Here is a 12,871-nt window from a genome sequence, read left to right on the forward strand (position 1 = left end):
GTCCCTGTCACTCAAGATATGAATGGGAACATCAGATGTTGCTATAAATTACAAGACAGTGGGTCCCATTATATCTCTCCTCTCATGACCAGTACTTCAGCGAAATCAAATGGGTTGTACCTCAGGGCACAACCAGTCACTGATTCAGAGGAAAGCACCGTAGACACACTATATAGTAAATCCCCCCCTTCACGTCTCACTCCTGTTCTTATACATTCAGTATCATACTGCCTATTCTCTACCTGAAGCTCTTATTTAACTGCACTGTACGAATATGAATATTTATATATACATGTGTGATTAGTATTTCGGTTATTCCTTTGTGACAAGCCATTAATACTTTATTTTTAAAAATGTGTTTATATATTGAATGGCTTTTTCATGTATTTTAATTTAATATAATATAATCAGTAGCATTTCGCCTTCTTATTATCTGTAGTCATTGTTGATGTTTTATATGGACGAGTAGCTGATTTATGTATAATTGCTAATGGGTATCGTTGTGCCTAAACATACATCTTTTTAAAGATTTTTTTTTTCAGACATTTGTTATGATTTATTGGACCGGGTAGCAGAGAAAGATACACAATTGTTGCTGAAAGACAAGCAGGTTGGATTTAGAGCCAAGCTTCAGCAGCACATGTATACTGGAGGAAGCACTGCTGAACCACTCTATTCCACAAATTAACTTGTTTTTGAATTCAGTAAAATCTGTATCAGATCACATATGGTACAACAAAGTACATGTTGATCCCATGAGATTAGAGCAATCAAGCATGTTAAAGTACATTTTGAGGCCTCAAAGAGGCCTCATATTAAGCATGCAGGTAAGATTGGCAGACTACCCAAATGCTACACAATGTGTACGGACATTAGTTTAGAGGTTAGGGTTAGAGTAGAACAGTATGATGGTTTCTATAATTGAAATGCTTGGAAAGGGCTCACAACAGAGGTTTTAGTACCTGTTCAACTTCTGGAAGCACAATAACCAGCAATGTTGTCTTAACATGTAATGGGAAATGAAGTGGCAATTTAATTTCCCAAGTCTTCGAAGGGGTAGAGTGTGTTTGGCCTTATTTCAAACAGTTTAACAATTTCTTTAACGGTTAAATTATTCTAGCCTTTTCGATTGGCAGCAAAAACCGATGGGTTGGGACATAGCCAGAACACACACAGGTACCATTGAGGTTGGTCTCCAATCACAAAGTAGTCAATCTCTAAAGCCATTTCACATTGCCACATCCAAGTGCACATGCCCATGATGACTGGAGTTAGCTAACATGCTACAGTTTAGTAATATCTACACACCTCACAAGGAATTTGACCAATGAGGTTTGACTCTGACATAAAAGTGCAGTTGTGTTGATAAAATGTGACAATTTGTGGCCACCGGCATTAGACACATGGCAACAGTTTGCATTAAATTGTGATAACAACCCTCGTCTCCTCAAGCTAAATTAAGGGCAGAAGGGTTTTCAATAGGGATTCCCCTGAGGAAAAATGGTGATGGTGGGTGCTTACAGGCTGTTTATTTTGCAGACTGTCTAGCCAGAGCCATCAAGAACTGCAGTCCAATCATCAAGTTTTAGCACCTAAGCCCTCAACCTCACCACTTTCATTTGGTAGAACTCCCACTGAGACCGGAAGTAGTTTGATTGCCATCGTAAGTGCCAGGCACATTTCATACAAGCTGGCCTTTTGGCTCATCAGAGGATGAGTGAACAATGTTACTCACTTGCAGAGTTGATATTACCAACAATTTAATGTTAACTGAAGTCACACCTGGTGGCGCTAGATGTCAAATGTAATCGAAACTACTACATTTTGTGTCAGACACGAACCTCATTGGTCACACTCCTTGTGAGGAGCATAGATGTTAGTGAACTCAGTTCTAACTCCGATCATCAACTCTCTCTTGCTTGGTTCAGTAGCACATGCTTGGACGTGTCAATGTAAAACGTCATTCAAGGGCTGAGAGTGTAGGGCAGAGGGTCACTCAACCATGTGTTTGGAGTGCAGCCCTGGTCCTTGGTACATGCTTGTCCTGCTCTTTTCTAATTGGTCCATTCATTTGTTTCTCTTTTGTAATTAGTCTGTCCATGTTTGAATTTTTTCTAATCGGTCAATGATTCTGGTGCTCTTCTAATTGGTTTTTGTGCCTGCTGCTTTTTTCTAATTGGCCTGTTTGCTGTCCCGCAACATACTGCTACTACAGACAATGCAACAGAAATCACGGATACGGACAAAATGACTGTTCGACAACTGTCCTAATTTTTTAATTCTGGTTTAGAAATGATCCAATCCCTAAAAACTTAATTTCACTACCAAGAACTTAAACAATAGCGAATGACAGAGCAGCAGAATAAATCAGTTTGAAGAATCAGGCAAGGTAACACCCACCTTACATTGCAAACATTAATTCGCAACATTGCTGAAAACGAATATTCAATATTCATTATTTTTGCACTGCGGGGAATTACATCTCAATCAACTTGGCTGTACCTTCAATGGATTTGAACTGCAGAAGTTTCTCTGGCATTTCTACTCCTCTAAAGCGTCCAATCCAGATACAGGGATGAATAAACATGTAGCAAACACGATAATAATTGGTTTAACCGACCGTTCGAACCAACAAGCAGAAAAGCTATTGGTTGGCTCTGATAGCCCTCATTCATCGGCTTGGCTTTGCTTCTGGATTATTGTTTCTCTCCGTTTCGAAATACAACAGGGAAAACTCAACGACAACATGGTAACGGATTTTGGATTATTTTGTGTACATTTACGTGTGGAATGTATTATATGACACATTTTCGTAAACTGCATGGCTTTTTAGTTCTGATATAGGCTAATCTGTCTAGTAAGAGTAGCATTCACGAATGCAAGCTTGCGTGCGAATGAGGACGTCGTCGACTTACACTCAAAGAAAGCTAACGAAAGAGCGCCATCTACATTACACCATTTGGCTTACAACCGAATTGCTTCTCGTGGTTATTTTAAACAGTATATATGTAATATTTTAAATTCCGCCTCTGTCTGATTTGAAAAAGCAACATTGTCGCAAAATATAGTATTGTAAGCCGTTAGCTGCATATCTAACTAGTTTCCATCGAAGCACTGTTAGCTAGGTTAGCACTAGCCCTAGCTGTAGTACTACAGTACAGTCCGCCTAACTACCGTCGAGCAGCCCAATAAACCTCTGCTAATAAAAAAAGCTAGTTTTTTAGCTACTATAATCTTTTAAAATTGAAATTGTTAGACATATTTGTTCACTTTTGTTTGCAATATTTGAAAGAAAAATCGGGTAACGCTAGATATAGATTCAAGTTTACCGGTTATCTATTTACCGGAAATTGTCCTTTTAATGTTTCGGTTGGCGCGAGAAGTATGATGATTGTTATGAAACTCAGGTTGCAGACGCCTCCTGTTTGATCGATCTGTTAACAAAGAGCATTTAGAGATCTCAACTAGAATTTTATTCTTCTTTTGTAAACCTTCACCAAATTCTTTTTCATTTTAGCCACAGTTCAGCTTCATAAAAAAAGGGTAGTAAGTTAATGTATCAAAGAAGCATTTAATTTTATCAACATGTCTTTTTAGGCAGGAGGAAAAGCTGGAAAGGACAGTGGCAAAGCCAAGACGAAGGCTGTGTCTCGCTCCCAGAGGGCTGGACTCCAGGCATGTACTCTCCCTGGTTCTCTAAGGTCACGTCACAACTCCAAGGTTTTCTCGGTTGCACCACGAAATACAGGCCATATACACCTAGGGCATTTGTGATTGTTTCTTCTTTTGTAGTTCCCGGTGGGTCGTATCCACAGACACCTGAAAACCAGGACCACCAGTCATGGCAGAGTGGGAGCCACCGCAGCTGTCTACAGTGCCGCCATCTTGGAGTACCTCACCGCTGAGGTGAGAGGATTGATTTAACCAGTCTCTCCGGGTCGGCCTCATTAAGGGCTATGGCAGGTTAGGTCTGAAGGGTTGGACCAAAAGCCTGCACTAACACACAATAATATAAGCCTGTTGCATCCCCCAAGGTTTTGGAGTTGGCAGGGAATGCCTCCAAGGATCTAAAGGTGAAGCGCATCACCCCACGTCACTTACAGCTGGCCATCCGTGGAGACGAGGAGTTAGACTCTCTCATCAAGGCCACCATTGCTGGAGGAGGTGAGTGGTACTCACAGTCCTTGTCTGAATTTTTGTATTGTCCTTCCAGGAACCTCAAAGCACTTTACATAACATGGGAGGCAGGGAAACTTGTCTTCACCTAACAGTGTGTAGCAGCAGCACCTTCCCTTACATATGTTACTCTTCCACCTGCAGGTGTGATCCCTCATATCCACAAGTCTCTGATTGGTAAGAAGGGCCAGCAGAAGACTGCATAAAGAAATTGACCTCATACACCACCAGGGAGGAATGGGCAGCCATGATCTTTTTTTTTTTCTTCACATATTTGTTTGGGTAGTTTTGTAACCATAGTTGTAGACTTTTGAGGGAGATGTGTAGTTTTTGAGGTCTGTGTTGATTTTTACTGTTTTAACAGGGGAAAGGGGTGAGGGTATTTTGGTTAGGGTATTTTGCAGACAAGAAACTTGTACATTTTGTACATAGACCAACAAATTCAGAAATTCTTGTCATGTTCTGAAAAAGTTTGAGTCAATTGGATATTGCTCTGAAAGTGTTTTATACTTACAAAAGTTAGTCTTTTTTTTACAAAAAAATAATAAAATAAACATGTCTGTGTTATACCTATTTTTGCCAAGTTATTTTATAATAAGTGTCTTTGTTGCTGTGGCCAGCCAGCAGATCTTTAGAGATCCTATAGTTCAGAGACTATTTCACTGATGAAGTTTTGGAAAAATTACAATTTGCTGAAATTCATATTGGGGGAAAAGTTTTTGGGAGATCAAATCAATGTTAAGTCTTTGAGACATTTCGCTTTGGAATCTAAAACCAGACCCTATACACTACGCAATCTGGTGAGGGCCCTTCATGATCACATGTTGCTGATGAACACTCAGGGGGTTACTTCCACTGAGTGGCTAGGGGCTTAATAAATGATTCACTTTGTGACACAATTGTGTCCACTTTTAATAAAACAAATCATTTCAAATTGCTTGTATTGTTTATGAATAAATAAAAATAATTAACAATTTACTTGAAGCAGTAGTTTTTGTGTGTGTCAAGTCTCGTAACCATATGTAAACAAAACAAGCAGACTTGTCCATTTTGTGTGCTATGCCCAAGCTGAAATATTTAGTGCTTTGTGGGATTCACTTCACCAGTGGAGACTAAATAGTTGCACCCTTGATGGAAGGGGCCATTGGAGGGTCTAACTAGCCTCTACTTCCTTGACAATTGTTTACTTAGATTTGGGACTTGTGCAAATCGTGGGCCAAGGGTGGATAACAGATGGTTTAGTTTGGAATTGAATATAACTAACGCTTCCTGTCTACCATAGTATTAATACTTCGATTTTGGGCAGTAGGTGGCTCTCCTCAACCATTTGTAAACCAGTCACTGATTTAGATGTTTGAAAGCAAAGAAAATTCAGGAATTGTCTTTATTTAATTAGATTTCACAATACTTCCAAATATATATTGAAGAAACAGATCTCATTATGCTTTTTTTGTACAACTATTCTCAACATATACAATATAGAGCAACCACATGTCCACACAGATTCAATGAATGGATTTGCAATTGAATACTTAAATAACACTTTGAAAATGACACTAATGGATCACATTTATTATTGCACTCAACCCTGAGTGGAAACTTCCTATTCTCCACTGCTTTAACAAATAACACATTGTAATTGAAGTGGAAGCCACTGAATATATAGTTAGACACATCTGAATTATTTTTCTATCTGTATTTCGCTTTCTAAAAAACACGTAAAACTATTGACAAGTCCTCCAAGAGTTCTAATACTGGTGAGTGTAAGTCTGGTAAGGCCCCAGTGCTGGATTAGACACAGTGGAGGGCATCACCAGGCTTGGGAGGCTGGTGTACTGATAGAAAGAGTCCAGGGTAGGGAGGCTTGTCAGGCCTGGGCCGACCGGGGTGGAGCCATAGTGGGGGTGGAGGAATGGGGCAGCGGATCCCCCCTCGTTTCCCGCGTGGTGGGGGTGGCAGGCTGGGTAGGGACCAGGGCGGTAGGGGTAATGCAGCAGGTGAGAAGCTACTTTAGCTTGGCACGCATGGGCCAGGGCATCCTGGATCATCCTCTTCATTCTCATACGCCTGTTCTGGAACCAGTTGCGGATCTGAAGGACAGAGAGGGGCTAGGTGTAAGCAATCACACAAACAGCTGTACATCAGCGCAGGGTGAGTGTCGTTTAAATGAGACAACATGTAACGATTCTCGTGGCTTCCGTGCGTTTTTGTTATTTCTCTCGTTTTCACCTGGACCCCACATCACCTGTCCGTTTGATGCGCATACCTGTTTGTCTGTGAGGTTGAGTCCACTGCAGAGCTCGGCCTTTTCCTGAGTACCCAGGTAAGCGTTCCTCTTGAAGGCCACCTCCAAACTGTTGATCTGCTCCTCCGTGTAGACTGTGCGTGGCCTCCGGCCCGCTGGGGGAGAGGGAGGTGACCGGGAGGGAGAAGTGGGGGTGCAGTTCAGGGGGGCGATGGGGGATAGTGAGCGCCCGCCTTCACTCTCATACCCTGAGGTTTCCTCTTCGTCCGTTACACTGACAAGGCCAGGCTCAGACACTGCATGGAGGGAGATTGGATGAAGGGCGGTTAGTTGTAAAATCCATTAAAAGCGCATCATGCAGATCCCTAACCTACTGTGAGGTCCAAAAGTCTCAAACAAAACTGCGTGTACATCAACAAGGCTGAGATGTGCCTTCAGGACTATAACAGAATATCAAATGCAGCTTTATGGTTTTGCTTAATTCTGTGGTTCTAGATGACACATTTCTAATCATTGCTCAACAGACAAACACCAGACATTTTAGTTGATGATCGCCTTGCCGGTTCAGATCCTAAGTGAAAAGTTTAAGGGAAAGTAAATCTACCTTGGTGGTTGTGAATTTGGTGGAGGGAGCTGCTCCTCTTTGGATGTGTGCCCGTCTCAGGGCCTGCCAGCACGGGATTGTTTTGTGGAGTGAGACCTTGTCCCCTTCTTGCCTGGTAGTCTTGTTTCTCAGTCCTCTTTTGGCAGTAGAACCCAGGGAGGCTCTCAGGGCGTGTCCCGGAGGTGTTGATGGGTCCAGGTGAGATCCCTGAGGGGGCGGAGGGGCTACTGGAAGCCTGGCTACTCTGGGCCAGCCACTCAATAGAGAAATGACCCCTCATGGTTGGATGAAGATGATATCCAACAAAATGAAATCCAGCAAAAGTCCTGTTGTGACAGTGGAAGAAAAGTGTCCTTTTGGGGAAGTAGAATCAATTTTATCCTGTCCTTGAGGTTCCAGAATTTCCACTATTTCATCAACGCTAGGTAAGTTAAGAGAAGAGTGTGTGGATGGGTCCTTCTCAGCAGGTCAGTGTCCTGGTAAATGGAGTAATGATCTGAGTCTCAGGGTAGACTCAGTATTTATGCAGGGCATGCCTCCTTTACAACTCACTCAGCCCGGGATCAAAGAACACATCCTCCCCTCCCTCCCGTCTTCCCTCCCTCCTAGTTTTCACAACTACAGTAATTAAGACGTCTCAATCGGCCTGAATGAGGCCATTACCCTCTGGCTCCAGTGAGTCTGCAACCCCCCCCCCCCCCCCCCATCCTCACTGTCCTCACCTACCCTCTCATCTGTAGATCTCTGCTGTACGGTGAGAGTTTGAATGGGTGTAAGTGTGTGTGTGTGTGTGTGTGCGTGTGTGTTACATTCAGGATAAAAGATAAAATTGGTGTTAACTTTGAGGTTTTTTAGGGTTACATTAGAGTTAAAGAAAAAAGGTTTTTGAATTTAAACCAATTTAGAATTCCAACAAGGATATTAAAACATACAGTGTGTGTGTGTGTGTGTGTGTGTGTGTGTGTGTGTGTGTGTGTGTGGTTGTTGTTGTGCATGTGTGTGGTCTGTGTTTGTACATGATCAATGTTTGTCATTCTGTACTGTACATAGTTTTCAAATATTGCCATTTCACTAATACCAGGTCACTTCTCCTAATAAGTAAACTCTTGTGCCAGTTTAGTCCTTCTATTCTAAACATAATTGTAACTGTAACATTCCTTTGCACCTCATCATCGGTAATAAGACAACTTTTCCGTTCCACACTCTGCTGATGCTGACCACAGGCCTGCTGGTCAGTTGTTCGACCACTGAATATGTACACTTAAAGTGGCCCGTTCATTCAGTGCACCACCACGTCCTCCATTATGAATGGCTGCTACAGCAGTGAGTCATGCAGCCATGGCTTGCTCTATAAACCAGGCCGACAGGCATCTGGGCTGAACGTCATCTCAAAACCCACGTTAATGTGTCATGGAGGTACCTAAAAACTGCCCACGGAATGTACATTCATGTCCTTAACCTGGGAAATGGTAACCAGCCTTGATTGATTGGCTTAACATAAGGCAAGGATAGTCCTATTCGCATGATCCCTATTGTAGATTAAGAACATTGTTGTCTAATAATAATCAGTGTCATTGGATCAGTCTCCGCTGATGAGACAGAAATTACAGCTTTAATGATTGGATTTTGTTGTTTGTTTATGTTGATCCCTTTGGCCTATGTTGGTCTTTCTACACTCTTGAAATGTTAATTATGGCAGTCAAGTCCAGATATTGGCTCTCTGGGTGTTCTGCCAAAACCGTCCGTGGAATTGTGGGTAGCTTTTAGAAGCAGTCTACACTCGAGCACAGTTTAGTATAAACCATTAAATGCAAACTATTTTGTAGAGTCACATTTTGTAGTTGTGAAAAGAATATCAAACACGATGTGATTTCTCTCTCTGAATATGGACGTCTCGATTCGTCCCGTTCGGGTGTCAGAGAGTATCAGAGAGCCACTGGCCTTTGAAGTGACCAGTTTAGTTAATGACCTATTAGCGCGACTACGCCGAGCGCCATCACACGCGGAGACAGCCGTCTGGCGGCGGCGAAGTGGGGAGATAGCGCGCGCAGCAGCCTCCGGATCCATTCCAAACACCCGCGGGTCATTATCTTATCAATAGGTCGGACTGTGATTGAGCCGATTAGTCCTTAACACAATGTATCACTCACTCAGTCACTCTGCATATTATCCAAATAATACCAAGCCCTTCCTACCGCTCCCCCGCCCTGTCTTCCGAGACGCAGAGACATAGAATTGAGGAGATAGGCTACTTGGAAATTCAAAAAAGACAGGACGGTTTAGTCTGTTATCGGCCATAAAGGCAACAGATTGACTTAATCCCATGATCCTTATTGTGTATAGAGATCGAAAAATTAGCAGGCAGAAACCATCTGGAAAGGCGCCAGCTGAAGCATGAAGCCACAACACGACTGATTTCTAATAAACATTGTGCATTAGGCAAGCATGTGTTTTTATACAGTACTTTTTGGAATATTTTTGAAGTATCTAAATGGCATCGGTCATTTGGCTGATTCATATGAAATAAGAACCAGTAGTCATGCAGGTTTCGAGTTTTCGCACAGGCGCTGTATCTGCTTACGAAATAATCGCATTTTTTATTAAGACATTAACAAATATTTGACGTCACCCTGACACAATGTGATGGTAATTCACCGGAAGGATTCTTCAGAAGGAAGCCTATGGGGCCGGAGGTCCCCTGACATAAAGGAAAAACAGTATATACGTTAGTATTTTTATTAAATTTTTTAGACAATTCAATCATTTATTTAACCAAATTATTTGGTTACTAGGTTGCTTGATGGAGATGTTTGCATAGTGCACTCATTGTTACACACACACACACCTTAAGGATTCTTACAATCCCAGTCTGTATGTCAGGGAGATATCTCCTGCATTACACCTATTCCATATCAACTCAACAAAGGAAGAGGACAGTGGAATGAAATAAAAATAATAACATTCAAAAGTTATAAGACACACCCTCCCAGTCTGCCTTTTTCCTTGCATTCTCTTTCTACTTCTTCCCCTTGTGCTCTTTCTACCTCTTCCCGTCTCTCTCCTTCTAGCGCTATCTTGTTCGACAGGTCGCGTGGCACCCAGCCCACTATCACTGATGGGAAGGGGTGAGTAGAGAGACAGAGAGGCTAGGCTGATAGCCATCCTGATTCATACAGCATGGACAGGCCTGTAGCAGTGAAACAGAGATGGGGATGGAGATACGGAACATGAGAGTAAACAACAAGATCAGGATCCTTTGAAGTACTTACTCTAATCACTGAACCTGTGATGGAATTCCTCAGTGTGTGTGCATGTATGTAAGATCACTGGAGGAAATTAATCCTATTTGCAATGCCTTTCCGCACCACCACTTCTCATCTTTATGTCTTCTATTTACTTACCAATACAGCCCTAATTTAGATTATAGAGAGGGGGAGATACTGGGAACCACTGCTTTATGTTTAAAATCAGTCTTCAGAGTTAGTTCTTATTCTGTTGATGGAAGTTCATGGCAAACCCCAATCAGGATTTACCAGTTTATTAAAGAAAAACACCCCACTCCTAGAATCTGATAACCTGCTCTACATGTATGATGCACATTGCACCAAGCTCCAAATTTTCTTCCTGCTTCTGTGATTGTTTTATTTTTTTTTGTGCCTATTTGCCAATTCCATTAGGACTCTTGTTAGTTTAGACAGGAATTGGCCTTTGGTGTTTGTATTTGTGTGTGTGTGTGTGTGTCTTCAACTGTTTTAGCTAGCTCACATAGCTTATCTGCCAATTATTTCCTACACTGTTTTCAATGGGGTCAAAAACTCTAACAATGCTTGTTCCAATAGTGTGTGTATAGGGCCTATAGCTGTGTTTAGAACCCCATGTCTTTTCCCAAATTCAACTCTTGTCAACATCAAATCTACAAAAAAAATCCACTGTGTGTGTGTGAGAGACCTATGGAGGTGAGATGAGGTGTCAGTCATCTCAGCAGCCTTAGGCCAGTCTGTCTGTGGGTTGATGGGCTCCAGCAATGCCTCTTTGATTGGCTGCATTCACAGCCTTTCATCTCTAATGGCCTTGTTTGCTGCTCTCTTATGGACACAAACACTCCCCCTGCCCCTTTATGACACACACACACACACAGACTTATTATGCAACCACACACACACACCTAGACACCGATTTAGACCCCACCCCCCATGGATATGGGAAGGTTGAGCTGATCCGAGACCTGTGCCCAGTGGGTGACTAGGAGAGACAGAGGACAGGAAGCCGTCTCACAGTGGTACATCTACCCAGCATACATAGGGGTACTGGGAACACACTGTAACATCGTCTAATTATCAACCATACAGTGATGCCTTTTCGGTACATCTACATTGCCATTCCACCAATCGGGATGGCAGGGTCACGAGCATTGGGCCAGTCAACCCACTATTGTTTGTTCTAAGCCCTGAGCCACCAAGGTGAAGAACCCTGAGTGAAAAAGTTCATACCTACCTGGTAACATAATCTGAAGATTGACACCTTAATACTGCTGATATAAACTCTTGACTCAAGTCTTCATCTGTATGTTCTGATTTGTTTTGTTAACGTCAGATTGTTTGTATGTGATGATTAATAAACTGTTTGTCTCCCGTTGCTTCCTAGGTTCCTGACCACTCTGGTTTAGGACTGACCAACAGATAGACCCGCAGACAGCCCGACAACTTTTGATCCCTATCAGCTTCTTCAAAGCCCTCCAGGGTCTTTGATAAACTGGTTGTGGAGGAAAGGCAGCAGGCACCGTTGGGAGAGTCAGGGAGGAGCTGGGGGAGGAGGAGTGGGAGAACAAGCCTTTGGTCATAAAATCCTCCCCAACAAAACTATTATTATCTACAGTAGGCAAGGCTGCAGTCTGGCCTCATAGACTGGCAGTCTCCTTTTCCAACTCTTTAGAGGTGAGGGCATTAGAGACAAATACATTCTTTACCACACACACACACACACAGACTCTCTCTCTCTCTACTACATAATCAAATATTCAAATGCACCCACTCTATTACACACATGCAGGCATCATTATATTTGTGTAACTTTTTTTGTGTATTTTACCAGGTTAGCAGACTGAGCATCAATTCTCATTTAAAATGATGATTTGGTCACTTACACAATAGTTCCAGGCCACCACTGTCACACATGAATAGGATAAGAAGCAAACAAAAACAAGACATAATATTGATTAAGCAAGACGAATGAGAGATAGCACGCACATACTCGTACCACACACACACATACGTGAATTTGCTCATGTTGCTTGCCCGATGGAGATTCAGGCTGGTAATCCGTAAAAGCACATTGTAACAACTGCTGATGTAAAAAGAAGGGCTTTATAAAAAGAAGGGCTTTATAAAAAGAAGGGCTTTATAAAAAGAATGGCTTTGTAAAAATAAATCAGTGATTGATTGAGGTGTTCAGGGGTTTTTGTTACAGCATGCACAGATGAACACGGCCCTGTCCCACAGTCCTCCAGTCCGTGTCGCTCCTCTCTGTGTTCCTCCCCAGTCATTCCGTAACTTCTGTTTCACACATCAGGCGCCACTGGCCTGAGAACAGGTCACATTCCATCAGGGAGTCCTGGAAGAAAACCCGCTGCCATGCTATAAGCACACACCCACTCGCTCTCTAAGATTGATTCTTTCTGTCCCTCGTAACTATTTTCTATCCAGGTCTTTCAGTAAGTGTTGGGTTACCTAAAGTGCTCAGAAGTGAGGTGTTTATGTGTTGTGTTACATATTGTGACCTCAAGTGAGATGTTTACGTGTTGGGTGTGACAGAGCGGTCAGAGGTGAGGTGTTAATGTGTTGTGTTAC

General features: G+C 42.4%; 2 protein-coding genes across 2 annotated transcripts; one reads left to right on the plus strand and one right to left on the minus strand.

Moving 5' to 3' along the window:
- Positions 1–2,554: 2,554 nt before the first annotated feature.
- LOC105007341 (histone H2A.V) lies at positions 2,555–5,154 on the plus strand. The gene is made up of 5 exons (XM_010866232.5): positions 2,555–2,749; positions 3,598–3,675; positions 3,793–3,906; positions 4,035–4,164; positions 4,321–5,154. Exons 1-5 carry the CDS (start codon positions 2,576–2,578, stop codon positions 4,380–4,382), a joined length of 558 nt encoding a protein of 185 aa, XP_010864534.1. The 5' UTR covers positions 2,555–2,575; the 3' UTR covers positions 4,383–5,154.
- Positions 5,155–5,924: 770 nt separating this feature from the next.
- ved (ventrally expressed dharma/bozozok antagonist) lies at positions 5,925–7,367 on the minus strand. The gene is made up of 3 exons (XM_010866243.3): positions 7,026–7,367; positions 6,443–6,717; positions 5,925–6,266 (listed from the first exon to the last, which is right to left on the minus strand). The coding sequence occupies exons 1-3, from the start codon at positions 7,303–7,305 to the stop codon at positions 5,925–5,927; spliced, it is 897 nt and encodes a 298-aa protein (XP_010864545.2). The 5' UTR covers positions 7,306–7,367.
- Between the last annotated feature and the right edge of the window lie 5,504 nt (positions 7,368–12,871).

The sequence above is a fragment of the Esox lucius genome, chromosome 14, assembly GCF_011004845.1.
Source record: "Esox lucius isolate fEsoLuc1 chromosome 14, fEsoLuc1.pri, whole genome shotgun sequence".
NCBI lineage: Eukaryota > Metazoa > Chordata > Actinopteri > Esociformes > Esocidae > Esox > Esox lucius.